Source organism: Pocillopora damicornis, chromosome 9 (genome assembly GCF_964200805.1).
Source record: "Pocillopora damicornis chromosome 9, jaPocDami1.2, whole genome shotgun sequence".
NCBI lineage: Eukaryota > Metazoa > Cnidaria > Anthozoa > Scleractinia > Pocilloporidae > Pocillopora > Pocillopora damicornis.
The window spans coordinates 20,108,106-20,133,636 of record NC_142678.1 but is presented as its reverse complement, the minus strand read 5'-3'; the positions used below and the strand labels follow the sequence as shown (position 1 = coordinate 20,133,636).

General features: G+C 36.7%; 2 protein-coding genes and 1 pseudogene across 2 annotated transcripts; all 3 read right to left on the bottom strand.

Moving 5' to 3' along the window:
• Positions 1-5,087: 5,087 nt before the first annotated feature.
• Positions 5,088-6,632, bottom strand: LOC149040566 (adenosine receptor A3-like). Its single transcript, XM_089181789.1, has one exon. The coding sequence runs from the start codon at positions 6,175-6,177 to the stop codon at positions 5,275-5,277; it is 903 nt and encodes a 300-aa protein (XP_089037915.1). The 5' UTR covers positions 6,178-6,632; the 3' UTR covers positions 5,088-5,274.
• A 7,366-nt stretch (positions 6,633-13,998) lies between these two features.
• Positions 13,999-15,298, bottom strand: LOC149040565 (uncharacterized). Its single transcript, XM_089182329.1, has one exon. The coding sequence runs from the start codon at positions 15,296-15,298 to the stop codon at positions 14,387-14,389; it is 912 nt and encodes a 303-aa protein (XP_089038455.1). The 3' UTR covers positions 13,999-14,386.
• Positions 15,299-24,522: 9,224 nt separating this feature from the next.
• LOC149040564 (uncharacterized) lies at positions 24,523-25,429 on the bottom strand (annotated as a pseudogene).
• Positions 25,430-25,531: the final 102 nt, after the last annotated feature.

The following is a 25,531-nucleotide window of genomic DNA, read 5'->3' as shown; positions in this document are numbered from 1 at the left end:
GCGAAGCTAGACCCCGATGTTCTAGATCCCTAATGTAACTTTGAGAGGCCTACCCCAACGCAAATGCAAATGCAAACGCAAGCGTCAATGCAAGAAATAAAATAGAGAATAACACATGATAATAAATGGGTGCGCTTAGATATGGAATTTCTCTTCGAGTGTTTACCTCAACAGCTCACGAGTGAGGACAGCGAACGAGTGAGATGTCGAGTTGAACAAGTGACGAGAAATTTCATATCTACAAGCAACCATGTATCATTATGTTTTTCATATAAATACAATAACCCTTTACTGACAAGAAAAGTCGACTCTATGAATGAATGAAAATAAAAAGATCGACAATCTCCGAATACAAATTTTAAAGTGCATTGACGCACTCAAGATGAAAACATGCGTTGAATCACAACAAAAACAATGGGCCTAATTTTCAGTATACAAAATAAATTGGTCCTTACCGGCGGAAGAAATCATTCAGGTAAACGGCCATAATCGGCTATGGCAAATCTTCCAGTTGTCGATTTTCTTTCGTAGCCGCGAGAAATGCCATTACTGAAGCCACTAAATACGTAACTTTCGGTTTTTTATTTCGTATTTTGATATTTTTCCTTTCTAAGAAAGTTTCAACGTCACTGTCTGTAAGCGTCGATACGGATATTTCAGTTTTCCAGCAGCCATAATTGGAAAATATTCCGACAAACGACCTTGGATTGAGAATGGTGAAGGTTTTGCCTTTCTTTCATCAACCTGACCGAGCGGCGCGAAAGGCGTATAACGTGTCAGCAGCTGATTAGCGATATCAAACACACTTTCCTCAGGGCTGGAAATCTTTGTATAACACAGTAGTTTGTATAATGAAACATTTTCATTTTCTGAAGTTTGTATTTGCGTTCGCTTCCCACACGTGTGAATCGGCAAAAGCTCAATCATTGTCGGCCATCTTGGAAGAATACTTCTTGCGCTTGCGTATCTCTCTTTCCTTGCGTTTGCGTTGAACGTGTGAACTCCCTTGCATTTCCATTTGCATTTGCGTTTGCATTTGCATCGCACGTGTGAACCAGTCTTTAGATCCTTAGATAGAACGACATACTTATAATTATATGCTGAATGCGTTTTCAATCTGACAATTGGCAATGTTTCTTTTATGTTGAGCCGTTCTGTTTTCATTTCACGACGTTCTACCTTCTCCATAGAGAATTATAATTAAAAATAAAAGTTCTGCGTTTTGGACTCTTTTGCAAACAAAAAAATGGCCCCTAGCGAGAGTTTACGTGTTCATAAACAGACACGCCTGCTGTGAGTACCCTCTGGTCAATATATAGCGGATATTACACATTGAAGAGAAGACTTGAATTGTATGTTCGAGTGGCCAGATCAGTATCAAACGAGTGAGCGCAGCAAACGAGTGAGGTATTAATCATATGAACATAGGGGTAACTTTCTAAAGAAACTGTGGTGCTGCGTCGGTGGGAGAGTATAACAGGGTAATTAAGTGTTATTAACTGAGTTGAAAACGTAAATTGGCCACCGTAAATAGTTTAAGGGTTGACGTTTCGAGCGCTAGTCCTTTTTCAGAGCGATTGAAGGAATTGTGGGTTTTGTGTGGGTTCATATGCAGAAAATGGAGCCACGTTATTGGTGAGAATATGGTGACGAGAAAACAAGAATAAATTAATTGAATGAAAAGCGCTAGCGCTTGTTGATACCATGAGGATTAAGAATGCCGATTTGGAAGATAAATTTTTGTTCTATAGTTTTGCGGCTTTCCGAAATGCCTAGATGTAGGGAAAGACCGCAAACTTCCATGTGCTGTTTAGAATGATTAGGGAGACTGAAGTGTATTGCGACTGGTTTGGGGGCGTCCTTGTCATTTATTTCTACGTCGCGAAGGTGTTCTCGGAATCGGTCACCTAATGTATAACTTTTTGTAATGAGTGCAAGTTATGCAGTAAAAGACATTGGCTGAGGCGCACATAAGAGATCTTAATGGATCTCTTGGGTCCCGAAATTTTCCCTACGTTATGAATGAAAGGACAAGTTTTGCATCGTGGGCGAGCGCATTTGAAAGTTCCAGGTTGGTCATTGGTTTGAAATGAACTTCTGACCGAAAAGTTGCCAATGTTTTTGTCACGTTTAAATGAAATTAGTGGAGGTTGTGACAAGATATTAACAGTCCCTGAATCGTTTTGGAGTAATTTAAAGTTTATAGGATCACTCATCACTGATCATTACAAACCTTTGAAGGCTGTTCAACACAGACAGATGAAAAATTGACCTGTGCTTTGGTCGCAACTTTCGACAATTCCTTGAAAATCTTGGTTTTCTCGTTCTTTTGTTGTTCGGGAAATGCTGATTCACATCTTCATCGCTTACCACAACAAACCTTGCTGCCAATTAACATTCGAAACAACAGACAAACCAGTATTTTAAGTCAAATACGGAAAGAGCGGTTTTCAAATAGTAAAGAAGTATCATGCTGAGGAAGAATGTAATGCAGACTAAACTTATCACTATTAGAACTCCAATTTAGTTTTTCCGAATGATTGACAGATAATAGCAGAAAGGAGAGCGGCATTTTTAGTGCAGCTAAACAAGAATTCGCATACACTCCGCGATTGTTAGTGTGATTAAAGTCCTGCATCGTCGTAAATTCACCCACAAAACAAATGAATATAAAGAATCAACATAAGCAAATCAAACGAGTGGAAATAAATATTTTCTAAAATCCTTGAATGGAGGCTTGAAAGCTTTTGGTTTTTACGGGAGAAATTATCTTATTGAAGCAGAAGTAAGGGAGGTAATTAACCAATAACGAAAGTGTTTCTATTCTATAAGGAACTGAGTTTAATTCAAATGCAAAAAGGGCGGTTTTCAAATAGAAAAGAAAGCAGCATGCTGAGGAAGAGTGCAATTGCAGACTAAACCTATCATTATGAGAATTCCAATCTAGTTTTTCCGAATAATTGGCAGATAATAGCTGAAAGGAGAACGGCATTTTTAGTGCAGCTGAACAAGAATTACAGATAAAAGCATCCGCCTATACTCCGCGATTGTTAGTGTGATTTAAGTCCTGCATCGTCGTAAATTCACCAACAAAACAAATGAATCTAGAGAATCAACATAAGCATATAAAACGAGTGGAAATAAATAGTTTCCAAAATCCTTGAATGGAAGTTTGAAAACTGTTGGTTTTTACGGGAGAAATTATATCATTGAAGTAAGGGAAGTAATTAGAGTATGTTAATTTGAGAGCAGCTTGACCGAAATTTTGGATTGAAGCCTATGCTTGTAATGTATTAATTTGAACTAATTTCAAACTGCAAAATACTCTCGGAGATGAGCTATTTCCTAGATCACAGAGTTGAACTTTTTAAAAGCTGTCGGTTAGTAACTAAGAATATATGACTTTAAAGGGAAAAAATGATCCAGTCGACAAAACTTTACAAAATAAAATTACACGGTGACATTTAACTCTTTTGATCTGCCGGTGCATTTGTATTTAACTTAACTCTAACTCCAGTGAAAAAGGGTAGTATTTTCTCCTAATTATTCCAGTTTTTTTGATACTTGCCATTTGAAAACTCGACGTTCTGCCTTTCCCCGCAGCAATAAAAACACCAAATATTTATCATTTGGTTATAGGCTACACAAAGTGGTGCAAGAAGCAGCAGTTATGATTTTATTTTTGAAACCCCATCATGTGTTCCTCATTCTATCTAATTTCTCTCTGAGTTATCTGTGCAGTTGCTGGTTAGGTTAATTCAGTCATTTTCCTAGATTATTTTTGGATCCACTCAAAAGAGAAGGAAAACTGACCGGAAGCTCACTAATCGTTGCACTTGTAACATGTAAAAATGCATTTCTTTTCATTTTAATCATTTAGACATTTGTACCGTTTCTATCCTTTGTCAACTCTTATATGAGTCTTCTCGTCTACGCTCAGCCAGGATTCAATTCAGAGACTGGAGCGTATCGCGTAACCATTTTGCGGGACTAGATCACATAAAATCCAAAGTCAACCCGCGATATTCAAAGCATAGTCGATTTCGTCCCGGAGTTTCTGTGTTGGTTTACATGATTTACATAAACGAATCCAAACTTTTGAAGGCTGTATTTTAAACGTATGGAAATGTATATATATAATGAAACAATTCAAGTGTGGACTTATATTTCCGTACTTGCTCTCGAAGGGGACTGGGGATAAGGGAGCATTACAGAAGGAGTTGTTTAAACCGGAACTGCAGAACTATGGAGTACTCTCTCAGTGCACGATTATTCACCCTGGTCGGTTTCGAAGAACTTGTGGAAACTCATTTATCTATTTTTTGTTTGTTGTTGTTTTTTTGTTTTTATTAAGTCTCCATAAATGGGTGAATCGCTGATAAAGTGAATATTTCAACCCAGATCAATAAACACAGGTTAGGGAAAAAATACGGTTTACCAACATTTTTCTCCCTGAGAGGCGGGTTGTAGGGGGCTACGTGTCAAATTCAGAAGTCATTAATTATGGCGGCTCTTGCGGCAACGTGTCACTTGATTCGGATGGGGCTAGTCAGCTTAGATCAGAATTGCAATTTTTATCACAACCAGTTGCCAGGATTGTCAGTGACGATAACAACAGAATTCAGTTTCTTCGGTCTGAATGAAATAACAAGGTATTGGTTTATGTAAGCTGAACCTTTATGTCGCCTCCATTGTAAAAAGAAGCTCGGCTTTTTTCCTCATTTCAGTTCTTCGTCCCTAAGTATACTTTGAAAGAACGCGAAAACTGATGGCACAAAATCTTTTTTAGCAATATAAATACTCGCTGCCTGAACATATCAAATTCAAGCATCCTTTCCAACCATTTATCCGAGATATTCTTAAGTTCCAAAGTGGCACATCTTCTTGAGCCAGTATTTGCGTTCGCTTCCCACACGTGTGAATCGGCAAAAGCGTAATCATTGTCGGCCATCTTGGAAAAATACATTTACTGCGCTTGCGTATCTCTGGGTGGGGGAGGGGGTGGGTGGAGGAGGGGGTGGGAGAGTCCCTCTGAGTTGTTCATCTCGGATTTGTTAAAAGTCACATTTATTTTGGTTCAAGTCGATTTGTTATGCTAGTGATCACAACGTTGGGCCTATAAAAAGTTGATTAAACTGTTTTTATTTAAATGCAAAACTATACTGTATCAATTATCTGTTCGTATACCTCCTGCGTATTTTTTTTACAAATGTTAAGATTTTAATGGAAACCAAAACATAGAATGGAAATGCTAGTAGTTTTCCTACCTTTAATCTACGCTCTCCTAAGGTTATGAAGTGGCAGGTTTGCTGGGGTGTTAGAAAGGTCTGGGTTCCTGTAAAATACCTGTAATAAACCTTCTCTGAATCCTGGCATCCGAAGAGCGTAAATTATAGGATTTACAAGTGAGTTAGCTAGATATAGAACTAACGCAGCTATATGAATATGAATATTCAAGAAATACTTTAGGGAAAGGGCCAAACTTGCTACATATATTATCGATGGTAGAAAACAAAGTAACGATACAAGTGAGACGATAAACGCAGTACCCGTCAGTTTTCTTTCTCTTTTGGACCTAGAATGGAGTTGAGGATGACGACTACATCGTACTTTGATAACAACGAGGATGTAAGATACACAGATAACAAATAGAGAAACTGAATAAAATAGGAGAAACAAGTAAGCATTAATTACCTCGAAATAACCTATTTCCCATAATAAAATTTGGGCGACTTCTCTAACAATAGCTATTAACCAAATGACAATAATCATGGCTCTATAAACCCATTTCCTTACAAAGCGATGCCTGAATGGACAAAATGTTGCGTGTAACCGTTCTAAGGAAATAGCAATAAGATTTGTTAGGGAAGCGAACGAGAATAGATATGCAAATACACTCGATAAATAATCAGACCAAATAGTCATTTGTCTGTACTTCCATAGCTGACAGAAATGCGTCATATTGTTTTCAATCAGTAGCGGCCCAGAGACTGCGCCCACTAAGAGATCGACTATCGCCAGATGGATGATCAAATATGTACTCCGCCGCTGTAGCTGCCGCTTCTTCTTCACAAAAACCACAATGGTGATGATATTAAGGATGACAATGGCCAGACATTCAATGATGAGGACCACAAACCATGGAATGCACTCTGAAGCTGAGACGAGAGGCTGCATTTTATCTGAGCTCTGTTAGCTGCTATAAAAATAACAGAAAAAGTTCAATTAGAGATAAAATGAAATATAAATTCAATATTATCAATAAAGAAATGTGTCAATTATTGCTTTTTTATGTTTTCTTTAACGCGTTTTGACCAACTAAGCTTCGTCTGTTAACTGAACTGATCCTTGTGTTTCTTTATGCGAGATTCATATGTGAAATTTAATCATTCAGCCTACTCATTTTTTTTTTCTTTCGAAAAAGATGAATATAATGTAAAACTTTTTCGATGTTCATTGAATAAGCGGAAAGCTTTGCCACTAGTGATCTCGATTGCTTGAAGGAAATTTATAGCCTCCAAAGACAGATGGCAACAAAAAATTCAGAGATCTTCTGGAAATATAGTAGAAAGACTATTGCTACTGCCTTGAAATTTACAAAGACAAATTAACCGTAGCTACGGTGAAACATAACGAACATTCTTAAAAGCAAAAGCATCTCTTATGTTTTATTTTCTACACCCAGAAGTTTAGTCATGGTCTTTTCTCGCTTCTGATAAATTTCTTCCTTTGTCAATATCATAAGCAACAAGCTGGAGAAAGTAGTTCGTATAGTGTGATCGTCCGGGTGAGTGTAGTTCTGACAGTCACCAACAACAGTAAGTGAGTGTAGTTCTGAAAAGAACTAGTTCTTTTCAGAACTACACTCACCCGGACGATCACACTATACGAACTACTGATACTCCTGGGTTCAAACCATTTACTTTACAAGCTGGAGAAAGATATCTTTTTCGTCGCGTTACGATTATTAAGATTATCAATGACATATTTCCGTTCATATTGCTTCAGTATTCCTCATCTCATCGAAGGCAGAATTTGCAAACGAATCTTAAGAATATTTTGTACTTACCTCAATGATAACGAAAGTGTTTTTATCCTTTTAACGAATTAAGTTTGAATCGAATGCGGAAAGGGCGGTTTTCAAATAAAAAAGAAAGTAGCATGCTGAGGAAGAGTGCGATGCAGACTAAACTTATCACTTTTAGAACTCCAATTTAGTTTTTCCAAATGATTGACAGATAGTAGCTGAAAGGAAAACGGCATTTTTAGTGCAGCTAAACAAGAATTACAGATAGAGACATCCGCCTAAACTCCACGATTGTTAATGTGATTAACGTCCTGTATGGTGGTAAATCCACCCACAAAACAGCTGAATAGAGAATTAACATTAGCACATTAAACGAGTGGAAAAAAAAGAGTTCGTAAAATCCTTGAATGGAGCTTTGAAAGCTTTTGGTTTTTGCGGGAGAAATTATATCATTGAAGCAACTGGCTTTGAACGATTTGTTAGAAATATGAGGTCCATTTGTGATTTGTTTTTTTCTTTTTAAAGGAGTTTGGGTAAACTCGAGAAGTCATAAACTATGGCGGCTCTCGCGGCTAGGTGTAACTTGATTCGCACCGCGAAAGTCAGATGTAGAAATAGGGTTGACAATTTTATCGCGCTTAATCGCCAATTAAGATTGTCGGTCACCATAACAACAGAATTATATTTGCTACCTTTCTTTTGTATTTTGACTCATGTTCATGTTCCGTTTTTTTGGTGCAATGTACATATCCAGAAGTTTCATAATTCAGTACCTCTCTCATTTTGGAACAAATTTTCCTTTTTTTCAACAATACAACATCCTTTAATATGCTCTGAATAATCAAAAGCCTTTATACAAGAGATCTCAATTGCCTTAATCGTATTATAAGAATCAAAAGAAGCTTAAATTATAAAATTTCCACATACTTGTAAAAAATTGTCGATGTGTGTAAATATGATAACAGAGATGGCAAGAGGGGATCAAGTTGGAAAATGTTGTACTCAGTAATGAAACAAAGAAAGATCTTTTCATCGTCTCGTCACGAACGTGTAATGAGAAGGAACAGGTTTTTCACAAGAGGTCTCCAATTCATCAACCGTTTCATAAGCATTAGAAGGAGGAAATAAGAGTACAATTCTAGAATTTTCCACAGGCTTCCAAAGGATTTTCCATAAACTCTCTCCACCCACTTTAACTCGGCTTACTTCATCTCACCAAAACTAGAGTTTGTAAACGAATGAAATCTTACGAACCTACCTCACTGATACCGAAGCACTTCGTACCCCCTAAAAACTGAGTTAGAGTCCAATTTGACAAAAGGCGGTTTTCCGAATGAATGAGAAACAGCACGCCACGGAATAGTGATAGAGAATAGACACACCACCATCACGACTCGAATTTAACTTTCCAAATGTCTGACATATGATATCTAGATGTCGTAAGACGTTCTGAGTGCAGCTGAACAGGAACAACAGGTAAATTGTTCTAAACCTGTACGTCGTTAATTCAAAGAAAGTTCCGTATCTATGTGAACCCAAACCGCCGGCACAACAGCTTCGTCTGGAGAATCAATACTTGAATATCAAATAAATGAAGATGAATAGTTTTTAGAAACCTTGAATACAGTTTTGAAAGCTTTTGATGTTTACAGGAGAAGTTATATCACAGAAGAAGGCGATTTAACTGGCCGAGAAAACACTTTAAAAATACGAGGCATATTTCTTAATGTTTTTAATTTGGTTCAAAAAATTTCCTTTTTTCCTTAAAAAAAACTTCTTTAGTCGATTTTTCACTTGATAATAATTTTTCCTCTGATTTTGAGTTGAAAAGTTGTGGCAGCGTGATCTAAGATGTTACAATACTCACCAGAACAAAGAGTGCGACATTGTGGAGAATTATGTAAATACCTGAAAATATGAGAGGTCCCATTACTGATCAAGTGCCCACCTACGCGTGTGGATAAATGTCGAGGGGTTTCGCCCACATAGCAGGCATTACAGCTCGCACATAAAAACTTGTAAACCACACACGTACGGAGCCCACGAGGGATAGGGTCTTTCACACCAAACATATCACCTATTTTAAAAGATGAAAAAGCCAACTTTATATCGATGTTGTTACAATAACACTTAGCAAATTGGCGAACCCTTTTTTGCGTGATAACAGAAAAAGGGCAAATGTAAGGTAATTTAAAATAAAAGTTAGTAGTAGTATCTGAAACGGAGACCGGGGGATCGTACTCATCACGGGTAAGTGTGAGATACCGATTGACAACCCTTTCAACCAGATGGGCTGGAAAAAGATTCTTTTTAAGGATTTCAGTGAGTTTCTTGATGTTTTCGTGGAAACCCAACCATGCGTTGTTGATTGTGTAGGCTCTATCAACAAGAGTGCGAATGAGACCCAGTTTGTAGGGATAGGGTATAAAGCTAAAATAATTAGTCAACAGTCAACATCACCAACTTTATGATGTTAACGTAGTAATTTCTATATTAAAGACTTTATTTTCTTGCAAGGTAGGTCATAAGTAAAGCAAATATACTGAACAGAACTTCAAGAGTACCGTCATAAATTCGACGGTGTAATTTTTTGAAACTAATACAGTTGTAATCTCATATCTTAAGTTAAAAATATTCCCATGAATAAGACATTTATTGACAGCCTCACGTTCAATATCTCACAGGCGGGATCATAAAGGAAGTAATTGGTATGTTAATTTGAGTGCGGCTGAACCGAATTTTGTATGGAAGCATACACCTGATTTGCGTTAATTTGAACTAAATCCGTTACTTTATCGTAGTCAAACTGCAGAATACTATCAGAGGTGAGCTATTTCCTTGATCATAGAGTTTAATTTTTTAAAAGCTGTTGATTAGTACCTAAGAATATATTATATTAAACGGGAAAAATGATCCAGCCGACATAACTTTGGAATATAAAATAACACGGTGACGTTTATTTCTTTTGATCTACCGCTGCATTTGTATTTAATTTAACTCTAACTCTTGTGGAAAAAGGTAGTATTCTCCACTCATGATGATTCCGATTTTTTTATACTTGCCATTTGAAAAATCGACGTTCTGCTTTTCCCAGTAGCAATAAAACAAAGAAAAATTTATAATTTGGTTATCGGCTACAATCAAAGTGGTGGTTCTTATACCTCTGATGGCAAGCAGCTGCGGTTGTGCGTTTATTTTTGAGACCTTATCATGTGTTCCCCATTCTATCTAATTTCTCTCTTAGTTATCTGTGCAGTTGCTGGTTAGGCTATCTCAGCCGTCATTCTCGATTATTTTTTTCCACTCAGAGAGAAAGAAAACTGAACGGAAGCCCACTAATCGTTGCACTTCTATCGCTATTTAGTTTTCTAAAAGTGACAAAATGCATTGCTTTTCATTCTAGTCGTTTAGATGTTTCTACCGTTTCTATCGTTAGTCAATTGCAACTCTTATATGAGTCTACTCGTCTACGTTCAGCCAGAACTCGATTCGGAGACTGGAGCGTATCGCCTAACCATATTGCAGATCCCGGATCAAATAAAATCCAAAGACAGTACGCGATATTCAAAGCGTAGTGCTTGAAGGTGTTTTGGCTTCTTGAGTCTTTGTTTTATTTGAAACGAGTTTGTCCCGGAGTTTTTGTGTTCATTTACATAATTTACATAAACGAATCCAAACTGTTGAAGGCTGTATTTTAAACGTACGAAAATATATATACATAATGAGGCAATTCAAGTGAGGAATTATGATTATATTGCAGCCTTACTTTCTCTAGAATGGGGTGGGGAGTGGGGGAGCATCATAAATAGAGATTAATACATGGGCGCACGTAGATATGAAATTTCTCTTCGAGTTGAGCACGAGAAGAGAAATTCCATATCTACAAGCAACCATGTTTTATTTTGTTTATCATATAAACACAATAGCCCTTTACTAGGAAGAAAAGCCGACTTCATTAATGAATGAAAATAGGTGAATCAAAAATCTTCGAATAAAAGTCGTAAAGTGCGTTGGTACTGACTCTTAAAATGGAAAAATGGATTGAATCATGATTACAAAAACAACAATGGTCGTAGTTTTCAATTTAAAAAATTCTCATTCATTGACTTTCTCCTTTCCGACAGAAGAAGTCTTTCAGGTAAACGGCCAAAATCGGCCAGTGGCAAATCTTCTAGTTGTCGATTTTCATTCTCAGCCGAGAGAAATGCTGACACCAAAGCCACTGAATACGCTTTTCGAAAAGTTCGCGATCGCGATTGTTAAATGCACAATGGACCCACGTGCTCTCCTCAACCCTGAATACATGTATCTGTTTTTGTATGATCAATATTATTTTTTAATTTTTTTAAATTTTTTTTGACGTATGACCCTCTTCCATTTCGTTAATTGTCCGAGCTTGAGTTTCAATTATTGAGTGATTTTGCAAAGGTGAAAGTCTGGGCAACGGAAAAAGTACGGAGCGGTTCGTCAAAAAAATTGATAAAAACTCAATATTACTCTTTATTTGATCCTTTTTCAGCTACATATCACACTTGTCTGAACTGGAATTTTACTTTCTGTGTGACTGTACAAACCAAAAGCGGAAAACTATTGAGCAGTGCGTGAAAGAAAGGTTAGAACAGGTTGTCCCAGTTCAGTTATTTTTTATTTCATGAGACAAAAGAAAATGTTGAGAGTTTTGGCTGAGACTGGCCCTCCTATAAGCATGTCCTAAATTTTTGGCAGGATTTTAGAACACGAGAGTGCTCTCGTGTCATAATTCAAATGTTCCATCTGAAAAATTAGAAGAGATAAACCTTCCATCGGATGTGAGATTAGATCTTTCCCAACCAAAGGATAGAAACCTGCTATTGTGTAATGAGACGAGGTATGCCCGAAAGGTGAACAAAACAGAAAGTGTAATGCATACGCAAACCTCGCTCTCCTGAAAGGTTCTTTCGACTAATTTCTAAACTCGATTTTAAGGTATAAGACTCCAAAAATGCCTAATTTTCATCATAGTCACTAAGGAACGGCTAAAGCAACCCAACAATCCCAAATTTTGAGGCGTTGTATTAAAACATATTATGAATAAACAACAGTAGTGAAGTTTTTCGTCGGACGCCGAAGCTTGATTGATTTTGTTCGTGCAGATCGTGTGCCTCGCTCCCACGCTTGCGTGACACTGCTGCCGATGTATTCACAACAAAACAGCTGAGTTCTGATCGCCTCGCGGATCAAAGAAATAGGTATCTTTTTGTCGTTCGCTAAGTCGTTATTAAACTCGCGACAAAATTCCAGTTTCTGATTCTCTTGAAGCCCAAATATTCAATCTCTGTAACACGTTTTGGAGAGAATCGACAACGTCCCTCTAAGACGGAAGATGCGAGAGCTCGTCAGTCCTTAATTAACTGTCTTATCTCCGTGAGGGAAGAACCTTCATTTTTTTAATTTTTTTAGTCCCCAATTTTTTCACCCGGTTCAACTATTTCTTTCTCTCTTGGGTAGTCAGTCCTATTTGGGCTGTTGTTATCGGAGGGAAGAACCTTTCCTATTTTTCACCTGGTTCTGTCTCCCACGGGTAGTCAATCCTACTTGGGCTGTTGTTATCTGAAGGCAGAATCTTTCCTTTTTTAATTTGGTTCTATCTCTCTTAGGGTGTTGGTTCATTTTAGACTGTGCGTTTTTATCTTATAACAAACTAATTTTGAGTATGAATCGCGAAATAATAAAATTTACTTGTCTCGATCGTTCATAGTTTTTCCTTTGCAGATTTAATATAACGTAAACCATGTAAAATTGTGATGAAAAAGCCATGTTTGTTTCATTAGAAAAAATAATTCTCTTCTTGAGATGACCAACCAACATGAACTGAATCATTTACAGTAAGTGCACGTTCCGTTGACTGGTAATTTTCCGTCGATGATGTGTTTGCCTTGGTGGTGTCTGCCCTCAAATCCCATGGATGCTTCATTAACAAATAAATAACAAATTTAGGAATAAAAAACTCGTCATGAATAGGAACAATAGGTAAGCTAAATTACACCTGTATATCGTTAATTAAAAGAAAGTTCCGTCTCGAAGTGAACCCAAATCGCCGGCAAAACAGCTTTGTCTGGAGAATTAATACCTGAATATTAAATGATGGAGAGGAATAGTTTCTAGAAACCTTGAATGGAATGTTAAAAGTTTTTGGTGTTTACAGGAGCAGTTATTTCACAGAAGAAGGCAATCTAAGTGGCTGAGAAAACATTTCAAAACTCAAATACGAGGCATTTTTTAGTGTTAGTACTTATGAGTGGTCCACAAAATTCTCTCTTTTTTTTTAAAAAACTTCTCTGATCGATTTTACATTCTTATATCTGCACTGAACTAGTCATTTTCTTTTATTAAAAATAAACTTCTCCTGTAAACTTGGTTCCTTATTATATTCAGTTCAAGAAATTACCTATCTTAACTCAGGTTATTAATTACAGCTGTGGATGTCATTTCCAGTTATGTATTCGCAAGATAAATGGGTAGAAGTTTTACGAACAGAAATCTTTAAAGCGGTGATAAAGACCGTGCATCTTATAATATGGAGTTACATAAAAATTGCGTTGTTGAAAGTTGGAAATAATTTCTTAATTAAAGACTTTATTTTCTTAAGTAAAGCAAACAAACTGGACAAGACTTCAAAAGTGTAATCATAAATTAGACAGTCTTATTGTTTTAAAACTAATACAGTTTTAATCTCATATTTTAAATTAAAAATACTTTCATGAGTAAGATATTTATTGACAGTCTTGCGTTTCACTGTCCCACAGGCGGAATCGTAATTAGAGCATGTTAAGTTGAGCGCAGCTGAACCGAAATTTTGGATGAAAGCGTACACTTGCTGTATTGAGTTCATTTTGACGAAGCCCTCTACTTTATCGTCCTTAAACTGCAAAATACTATCGGAGATAAGCTGTATCCTAGATCCTAAATTTGAATTTTTAAAAGCTGTCGGCTAGTACCAGAGAATATATAATTTTAAAGAGGAAAAGTGACCCAGGCGACAAAACTTTTGAAAATAGAATAACACGGTGACATTTATTTCTTTAGATCTATCGGTGCATTTTTACTTAATTTAAGAGTAACTCCAAAGGGAAAAGAAAGTAATCTCTCCTCATAGTGATTCCGATTTTTTCATACTGGTTATTTGAAGACTTCTCAATGATTTTTTTTCGTTCCACTCAACGCAACACGTTTCATTTTAATCATTCAGATGTTTGTACCGTTTCTATCCTTAGTCTACTCTCATATCACCAAAAAATGAAATTGAAATGCATGTTGCTCGGCTAAGAAGTTAAAGCTATTTGAAAGAAAAACTTTATATATAGTTTTCCAACCATCAATCTACGCTCTCCTAAGGTTGCGAAGAGGCAGGTTTATTGGGGCGATACGAGAAAGGTCTGGGACCCTGTAAACTAGCTGCAATAAACCTTCTCTGAATCCTGGCATCCGAAGAGCGTAAATTATAGGATTTACAAGTGAGTTAGCTAAGAATAGAACTACCATAGCCAAACTAATATGAAAATGCATCTTAAAACAAGCGGAGGAAAGGTGAATACACGTTACATACATGATTGTCCCTGGTAGAATACAGAGTAACGATGCAAGTGAGACGATAAGCGCAGTACCTGTCAGTTTGCTTTCTCTTTTGGACCTAGAATGGATTTGAGGATGACGACTACATCGTACTTTGATAACAATGAGGATGTAACATACACAGATAACAAATAGAGAAACTGCATAAAAAAGGATATACAAGTATATATCAATTTCAGTTGCATCAGCAATTTCCCATAAAAAAATTTGAGCGGCTTCTCTAACAATAGGTATTAACCAAATGACAATAATTATGGCTCTATAAACCCATTTCCTCACAAAGCGATGCCTGAATGGACAAAATGTTGCGTGTAACCTCTCTAAGGAAATAGCAATAAGATTTGTAAGGGAAGTAAAATAGAATAAATGTTGAAATACAAAAGATAAACGATTGGACCAAATAGTCTCTCGTCTGTAATTCCATAGAGAACAAAGCCACTCCATATTTCTTTTAATCTGCAGCGGCATACAGATTGCGCCCACTAAGAGATCGACAATCGTCAGATGGATGATCAAATATGTACTCTGCCGTTGTAGCTGACGCTTCTTCTTCACAAAAACAACAATGGTGATGATATTAAGGATGATAATGGCCAGACATTCGATGATGAGGACCACAAGCCATGGAATGCATTGCAAAGTTGAGGAGAAAGGCTGCATTTTCTCCGAGCTCTGTTAGCTGCCATAAAAATAGCAGAAAACAGTTCAATTAAAGATAACATGAAATATGACTTCAATATTCTCAATAAAGATATATGTCAAATATTGCTTTTTACGCTTCTTTAACGTGTTTTGAAAAACTTAGTTTCGTCCATTGACTTAAACTGATCCTCATGTTTCTTTATAGAGAATCAACATTAGCACATCAAACGAGTGGAAATAAATAGTTTCAAAATCCTTGAATGATGGTTTGAAAGCTTTTGGTTTTTACGGGAAAAATTATATCATTGAAGCAGAAGTAAGGGAGGTAAGCATCATCATTTAAAGGCATCAAAAGAAACAATCTAACATTTTAAAAACTTTTCCACATGCTATTATACGATAATAAAGATGGCAAGAGGGGATCAAGTCCTCTCTTCAACATGATAAATGTTGTACTCGGTAATGAAACAGGAAGATCTTTTCATCGTCTCGTCAAGAACGTGTAACGAAGGAACAAGCTTTTCGCAAGGTCTCAAAATCCTCAACCGTTTCATAAGCATTAAAAGAAGGAAACAAAACCAAAATTCTAAAATTTTCCACAGTCTTACAGAAGATTTTCCATAACTCCTCTCCACCCATTTTAACTCGCTTTACCTCCTCTTCCGAAAACTAAAGTTTGTGAACGAATTAAATTTTACTAACATACCTCACTAATAACGAAGTACCTCGATCCTCTAAAAATTTGACCAAGGGCGGTTTTCAGAATGAATAAGAAAACAACAAGCCAAGGAATAGTGATAGAGAATAAACACACCACTATCAAGACTCGAAATTAGCTTTCCAAATGTGTGACATATGATATCTATAGATGTCGTAAGACGTTTTGACTGCAACTGAACAGGAACAACAAGCAAACTACACTACACCTGTACGTCGTTAATTCAAAGAAAGTTCCGTATCTATGTGAACCCAAATCGCCGGCAAAACAGCTTCTTCTGGAGAATCAATATCTGAATATCAAATAAATGAAGATGAATAGTTTCTAGAAACCTTGAATGCAGTTTTGAAAGCTTTTGGTGTTTATAGGAGAAGTTATATCACTAAAGAAGGAAATTTAATTAGTCAACAGGCCCGTAAAGGTTTTCTTACAGTCAACACTTAATCACCAACTTTATCATGTTAATGTAATAATTTCTTACTTAAAGACTTTATTTTCTTGCAAGGTAGGTCATAAGTAAAGCAAACCTACTGAACAGAACTTCAAGAGTACCGTCATAAATTCGACGGTGTAATTTTTTGAAACTAATACAGCTGTAATCTCATATCTTAAGTTAAAAATATTCTCATGAATAAGACATTTATTGACAGCCTCACGTTCACTATCTCACAGGTGGGATCATAAAGGAAGTAATTAGGGTATGTTAATTTGACCGTAGCTGAACCGAATTTTGTATGGAAGCATACACCTGATTTGCGTTAATTTGGACCAAGTCCAAAGTTACTCTATCGTGGTCAAACTGCAAAATACTATCAGAGATGAGCTATATCCTTGATCATAGAGTTTTTTAAAAGCTGTTGCTTAGTACCTAAGAATATATAATATTAAACGGGAAAAATGATCCAGCCGACAAAACTTTAGAAAATAAAATAACACGGCGACGTTTATTCCTTTTGATCTACTGCTGTATTTGTATTTTATTTAACTCCAACTCCGGTTGATAAAGGTAGTCTTCTCTCCTCATGATGATTCCGATATTTTGATACTTGCCATTTGAAAACTCGACGTTCTGCCTTTCCCTGAAGCAATAAAACCCACCAATATTTATAATTTGGTTATCGACTACATTCAAAGTGGTGGTTCTTATACCTCTGATGGCAAGCAGCTGCAGTTATGTGTTTATTTTTGAGACCCTATCAAGTGTTCCCCATTCTATCTAATTTCCCTCTTAGTTATCTGTGCAGTTGCTGGTTAGGGTATCTCAGTCATCATCCTCGATTATTTTTTTTTTTCACTCAGAGAGAAAGTAAACTGTATGGAATTTGATGAATGAGTTTTCCAAAAGCGACAAAATGCATTGCTTTTCATTCTAGTCGTTTAGATGTTTTTACCGTTTCTATCGTTAGTCAATTGCAACTCTTATATGAGTCTACTCGTCTACGTTCAGCCAGAACTCGATTCGGAGACTGGAGCGTATCACCTAACCATATTGCAGATCCCAGATCATATAAAATCCAAAGACAGTACGCGATATTCAAAGCGTAGTGCTTGAAGGTGTTTTTGGCTCCTACAGTCTTTGTTTCATTTGAGACGATTTTGTCCCGGAGTTTTTGTGTTCATTTACATAATTTACATAAACGAATCCAAACTTTTGAAGGTTGTATTTTAAACGTATGGAAATATATATATGATGAGGCAATTCAAGTGAGGAATTATGATTATATTGCCTTACTTTCTCTAGAATGGGGTTATGGGGGGAGCATGATAAATAGAGAATAATACATGGGGTGGGGGGTGGGAGAGCATGATAAATAGAGAATAATACATGGGGTGGGGGGTTGGGAGTACGATAAATAGAGAATAATACATGGGGTGGGGGGTTGGGAGCACGATAAATAGAGAATAATACATGGGCGCGCGTAGATATGGAATTTCTCTTCGAGTTGAGCACGAGAAGAGAAATTCCATATTTACAAGCATCCATGTTTTATTTTGTTTATCATATAAACACAATAGCCCTTTACTAGGAAGAAAAGCCGACTTCATTAATGAATGAAAATAGGTGAATCAACAATCTTCGAATAACAATCGTAGAGTGCGTTGGCGCTGACTCTTAAGATGGAAAAATGCGTTGAATCATGATTACAAAAACAACAATGGTCGTAATTTTCAATTTACAAAATTCTCATTCATTGACTTTCTCCTTTCCGACAGAAGAGGTCTTCCAGGTAAACGGCCAAAATCGGCCAGTGGCAAATCTTCCAGTTGTCGATTTTCATTCTCAGCCGAGAGAAATGCTGACACCAAAGCCACTGAATATGCAACTTTCGGTTTTTCTTTTAGTATATTGGTTTTCTTCCCCTTCTAGGAAAGTTTGAACCTCATTGTCTGTCAGCGATACGGATTTTTTAGTGTTTTAGCTACCATAAAGGAGTTATTTAAGCCGGAAATGCAGAACTTTGGAGTACTCTCTCAATGCACGATCGCTCACCCTGGCCGGTTTCGATGAACTTGTGGAAACCTAGGAAAAAGTCCTCTATTGCTTTTGTAAAGTATATTTCTTAACAATTCACACGTGAATATAACAACACAACCGTGTTTAGACTGTAAACATAAACTCTCATCTAAACACTTTTATTGATCACGCACTTCAATTCTTTAAAATTTCAGGAGTCTTACTTCTGTTTCCCAAACAATCCGAAACGTAGACATCATAAACCCAGTTGTCAATAAAACATAGCCTATGGACGGAATGTTTCTTGAAGCCTTTCTTGTGAAATGTACAGTAAGATTTTAATTTCGGCAAGATAATTTGCTCTTTTTTAACAACATTGATATTCTTTGCTCTGAATTACCTGATCTAATACACTGAACTATAAGACTCGTATATTGATGGTTTTGTTAGAAGTTTCTTTTTTGAACTAATCAGCCTTTTTGAACTTAAGACTCCCTATTTATATATGTGGTTACAATAGCAACATTTTTTTGCCTCATTTAATGATTTTTCCCTCCTGTTTCCGCCAAACGCAATACAACGCAACAATAAAGTGGTCGAGGAAATCTTTTGACAACATACGATGAAAAACGCTCGTAAAATGCAAATTTTAAAAATATCGGTTAACTAGTTAGTTGTCCGTAATAAAACAATTTGATAAGAAGTCGTCCACCCAGCAGGTTAACCCGTATAGCATCGGCATGAAACCTGCATAAAAATAATCCTCACATAAAAACTACCGTCAATGTCATACCCCTTGGAACCTTAATAGCGAGTTAATGATAATGTTATTAGCAGTTTTGCCATTCGTCTTCCTCTCAAGCTTTTGCGAAGCTCAACTCCCATGTTCTAGATCCCCAATGCAACGTAGAGAGGCCTGTAAGGGCCTTTGTGCCTTTACATGGGCCGGATATCAGACCTGGAGCATAAAAATGAAATTAGACATACGAAGATTAATTACTTTCAATATCACAACAATTTCAGAAATTTACTTGCCTATACCGAAAAGTCTCATCGAAGATTCAATACTTAGCTGAGGTTTCTTTCGTTGATATAAATATACATATGTTTCTCTAGCATGACAAATGCCGACTACATAATATATCAGTGAAAAGAAGAAAAGGAAATTCCAAAGCTATAAGGCTCACGGGGAAATATTTGCAGGGGTTTTAAGTTTACGTCGTTAGTGTTCTTGACCAACAGCATGCACTAACTAAATAAATGTAATTACAAACTTCTAAAGAGTCTAGGACTGAGGTGATATCCTTTCGATAAGAATATCAGGGCTGTTATCACAGAGCTGCGCACTAATATCTCAAATCCTTCTATTTTTCCGTTCATAAATGTTAGAAATGGTCTGTAACAGTTGAGTGCTTCATCAAACTTTCCTGATGGACCGATACAGCCTTTCGTTACCAGTCTTCCTCGGAGTGTTGCGGGGCGGAAGACACTATGTTGATGTTGTTGAATCTGAGGGGTTAAGGAGATGAATTGTTTACTCATACACCGTTGTGGAATACGACTTTTCCCAGGTAAATATAAGCATAACTTAGTTGATTTTCGTTCCATAATTTTTCTTACTGTTCATATCGAAGACTAGCGAAAACTTCGATCAGAAATCTAATTCGAAAGAAAGCAACGAAAGTGGTTGTCGCTACCGGTTACTTCTTTCATTCTCGCCTTCCAACAGTTTATGTTTTAAATGAGATATAAACTTCGCCATTACGCTGCTTGTGATTCAGCCCACAGTGAGGGGTTTATTTCTGTAAAGTGAATGAATTTCGATGAAAACTTGCAGTCTTTAAAATTTCACACTATAATTATATAAGTAAATAAATTAAACGTCATATTAAATGTTTCACTTTGTCGCGCAAATGAAAGTGCTACTGATGCCATATCGCTACGCTGTTTATTCGATTCATTGTTATGGATACCAGCGATGTATTTGGTATCGAACTATCAACAGACTGGATAACTGATCCACAGCAATGCTAAGGCATTTTACTCTTACTGATCGATAAAGTTGATATAGTTCCGCAATCTTCATTTTGAATGATCAATTGCTTTTTTATTGTTAATCAAGTATTTCATCATGCGGTCTATGTAAGGATAGCAATGGTTCGAAAGTTTGATCCATGCTTGATAATTACCTTCCCAAACCCCCACAATACATTAACCGAGACATTATGACTACACATCTTTTATGACAAACCCTTCCCCCCGCCTCTTAAACAGTTTTGAGATCTGACAAATTTGCTTATGGCCTAACCGGTTCTGCTCTCTCTGAGAATGGACAGGCAGTCAGTGGTCACGCTCCAGCAAGGACTGCCGTAGGAAGTACGTAAATTTTGTGTCTAATGCTAGCGCTACAAATGAGTAACGACATTCTCTCTGGCACATCTTTGATCGTGAAAACGCGCGCGCAAGAGATCCGTCACTCGCTTGCGCGAACCACGGGGCGAACACTTTCAGTTTCTATGTAACCTTTTTTGCCAATTACGAGTTTACCTGTTTGGGCCTGATCTCGATAACTGCTGAGTACCGCTTTTTCGTTGACAAGATAAGCGTCGCATAAAACACGCATAGCCGTCTTTCCATGCTTTTGACAGGAAAGTTACCCTGAAAACAAGTGACAGAGCAGTTTTTGAAAGCTACCTAAATACCTAGGGAAAATATTTAGTGCATGATTAAGATTCTATTTTTATTTTCCATTGTGTGGATGTTTCAGGGATTTAATTATCGCCCATTTCTCCCGTCCATTGCCAAAAATAAAGTGACACCTTCTTGGAGCTTTTCGAAAAGTTCGCGATCGCGATTGTTAAATGCACGATGGATCCACGTGCTCTTCGCAACCCTGAAAACATGTATCTGTTTTTGTATGATCAATATTATTTATTGATTTTTTAAAATATTTTGTTTGACGTATGACCCTCTTCCATTTCGTCAATTGCCCGAGCTTGAGTTTCAACTATTGAGTAATTTTGCAAAGGTGCAAGTCTGGGCAACGGAAAAAGTACGGAGCGGTTCGTCAAAAACATTGATAAAAACTCAATATTACTCTTTATTTGATCCTTTTCAACTACATATCACACTTGTCTGAACTGGAATTTTACTTTCTGTGTGACTGTACAAAGAAAAGGCGGAAAATTATTGAGCGGTGCGTGAAAGAAAGGTTAGAACAGGTTGTCCGAGTTCAGTTATTTTGTATTTCATGAGACAAAAGAAAATGTTGAGAGCTTTGGCTGACACTGGCTCTCCTATAAGCATGTCCTAAATTTTTGGGAGGATTTTAGAACACGAGAGTGCTCTCGTGTCATAATTCAAATGTTCCATGCTAATTATCTTAAAAATCTGAAAGATTAGAAGAAATTAACCTTCCGTCGGATGTGAGATTCGATCTTTCTCAACCAAAGGATAGCAACCTGCTATTGTGTAATGGGTGGATTTATGCCCGAAAGGTGAACAAAACAGAAAGTGTAATGTATACGCAAACCTCGCTCTCCAAGAAGGTTCTTTCGACCAATTCCTAAACTCGATTTTAAGGTTAAGACTCCAAAAATGCCTAATTTTCATCGTAGTCACTATGGAAGGGCTAAAGCAACCCAACAATCCCAAATTTTGAGGCGTTGTATTAAAACATATTATGAATAAACAACAGTAGTGAAGTTTTTCGTCGGACGCCGAAGGTTGATTGATTTTGTTCGTGCGGATCGTGTGCCTCGCTCCCACGCTTGCGTGACACTGGTGCCAATGTATTCACAACAAAACAGCTGAGTTCTGATCGCCTCGCGGATCAAAGAAATAGGTATCTTTTTGTCGTTCGCTAAGTCATTATAAAACTCGCGACAAAAATGCCAGTTTCTGATTCTCTAGAAGCCCAAATATTCAATCTCTGTAAGACGTTTTGGAGAGAATCGACAACGTCCCTCTAAGACGGAAGATGCGAGAGCTCGTCAGTCCTTAACTAACTGTCTTATCTCCGTGAGGGAAGAACTTTCATTTTTTTTAAACTTTTAGTCCCCGATTTTGTCACCCGGTTCAACTAGTTCTTTCTCTCTTGGGTAGTCAGTCCTATTTGGGCTTTTGTTATCGGAGGGAAGAACCTTTCCTATTTTTCACCTGGTTCTGTTTCCCACGGGAAGTCCTACTTGGGCTGTTGTTATCTGAAGGCAGAACCTTTTCTTTTTTTAATTTGGTTCTATCTCTCTTAGGGTGTTGGTTCATTTTAGACTGTGCGTTTTTTATCTTATAACAAACTAATTTTGAGTATGAATCGCGAAATAATAAAATTTAATTGTCTCGATCGTTCATATTTTTTCCTTTGCAGATTTAATATAACGTAAACCATGTACAATTGGGATGAAAAAGCCATGTTTGTTTCATTAGAAAAAATAATTCTCTTCTTGAGATGACCAACCAACATGAACTGAATCATTTATAGTAAGTGCACGTTCCGTTGACTGGTAATTTTCCGTCGATGATGTGTTTGCTTTGGTGGTGTCTGCCCTCAAATCCCATGGATGTTTCATTAACAAATAAATAACAAATTTAGGAATAAAAAACTCGTCATGAATAGGAACAATAGGTAAGCTAAATTACACCTGTACGTCGTTAATTAAAAGAAAGTTCCGTCTCGAAGTGAACCCAAATCGCCGGCAAAACAGCTTTATCTGGAGAATTAATACCTGAATATTAAATGAATGGAGAGGAATAGTTTCTAGAAACCTTGAATGGAATGTTAAAAGCTTTTGGTGTTTACAGGAGCAGTTATTTCACAGAAGAAGGCAATTTAAGTGGCTGAGAAAACATTTCAAAACTCAAATACGAGGCATTTTTTAGCGTTAGTACTTATGAGTGGTCCACAAAATTCTCTCTTTTCCTTTAAAAAACTTCTCTGGTCGATTTTACATTCTTATATCTGCACTGAACTAGTCATTTTCTTTTATTGAAAATAAACTTCTTCTGTAAACTTGGTTCCTTATTATATTCAGTTCAAGAAATTGCCTAACTTAACTCAGGTTATTAATTACAGCTGTGGATGTTATTTCCAGTTATGTATTCGCAAGATAAATGGGTAGAAGTTTTACGAACAGAAATCTTTAAAGCGGTGATAAAGACAGTGCATCTATAGTATGGAGTTACATAAAGATTGCTTTGTTGAAAGTTGGTAATAATTTCTCAATTAAAGACTTTATTCTCTTACAAGGTAGGTCATAAGTAAAGCAAACATACTAGACAAGACTTCAAAAGTGTAATCATAAATTAGACAGTCTTATTATTTTAAAACTAATACAGTTGTAATGTCATATCTTAAATTAAAAATACTTTCATGAGTAAGACATTTATTGACAGCCTTGTGTTTCACTGTCCCACAGGCGGGATCGTAATTAGAGCATATTAAGTTGAGTGCAGCTGAACCGAAATTTTGGATGAAAGCGTACACACACTGTATTGAATTAATTTGGACGAAGCTCTCTACTTTATCGTACATCATGATAAACTGCAAAATACTATCGGAAATGAGCTATTTCCTAGATCCTAAAGTTGAATCTTTAAAAGCTGTCGGTTAGTACCTGAGAATATAAAATATTAAAGAGGAAAAGTGACCCAGCCGACAAAACTTTTGAAAATAGAATAACACGGTGACATTTATTTCTTTAGATCTATCGGTGCGTTTTTACTTAATTTAAGAGTAACTCCAATGGGAAAAGAAAGTATTCTCTCCTCATAATAATTCAGATTTTTTTATACTGGCTATTTGAAGATTCCTCGATGAGTTTTTCGTTCCACACAAAGAAAAACCTAACTGACCGAAAGCTCACTAATCGTTCCACTTATATCGTTGTGTAGTTTTCTAGAAGCAACAAGATGCATCGCTTTTCACTTTAATCATTTAGATGTTTGTACCGTTTCTATCCTTCGAGTCTACTCTCATATCACCAAAAAATGAAATGGAAATGCGTGTTACTCGGCTAAGAAGTTTAAGTTATTTAAAAGAAAACTTTTATATATAGTTTTCCTACCATCAATCTACGCTCTACTAAGGTTTCGAAGTGGCAGGTTTGCCGGGGCGATACGAGAAAGATCTGGGACCCTGTACACTAGTTGTAATAAACCTTCTCTGAATCCTGGCATCCGAAGAGAGTAAATTATAGGATTTACAAGTGAATTGCCTAAACATAAAACTGACACAGCCATAAAAATATGAACATTCATAAAACGAGTGAATAAAAAGGTGAAGACACGCTCCATATATCATCGCTGGTAGAAAACAAAGTAAAGATACAAGTGAGACGATAAACGCAGTACCCGTCAGTTTTCTTTCTCTTTTGGACCTAGAATGGAATTGGGGATGACGACTACATCGTACTTTGATAATAATGAGGATTTAAGATACACAGATAACAAACAGATAAACTGTATAAAATGGGAGATACAAGTAAGTATTAATTACCAGTAGATCAGCAATTTCCCATAAGAAAATTTGAGCGACTTCTCTACAAATAGGTATTAACCAAATGACAATAATTATGGCTCTATAAACCCATTTCCTAACAAAGCGATGCCTGAATGGACAAAATGTTGCGTGTAGCCGTTCTAAGGAAATGGCAATAAGATTTGTAAAGGAGGCGAACGAGAATAAATGTAAAAATGCAAAATATAAAGGATTAGACCAAATAGTATCTCGTCTGAACTTCTAAGGCGGACAGTACAACGTCATTCTGTATTTAATCTGTAGCGGCCCAGAGACTGCGCCCACTAAAAGATCGACTATCGCCAGATGGATGATCAAATATGTACTCCGCCGCTGTAGCTGACGCTTCTTCTTCACAAAGACAACAATGGTGATGATATTAAGGATGACAATGGCCAGACATTCGATGATGAGGACCACAAGCCATGGAATACACTGCGAAGCTGAGTAAAAAGACTGCATTTCCTCTGAGTTCTGTTAGCTGCTATGAAAATAACAGAAAACAGTGCAATTAGAGATAAAATGAAATATGAAATCAATATTCTCAATAAAGAAATACATCAA

Bases quoted from the DNA above. Each gene is read 5' to 3' on its own strand.
- LOC149040565 (XM_089182329.1), bottom strand. From the start codon at position 15,298: ATGCAGCCTTTCTCCTCAACTTTGCAATGCATTCCATGGCTTGTGGTC.
- LOC149040566 (XM_089181789.1), bottom strand. From the start codon at position 6,177: ATGCAGCCTCTCGTCTCAGCTTCAGAGTGCATTCCATGGTTTGTGGTC.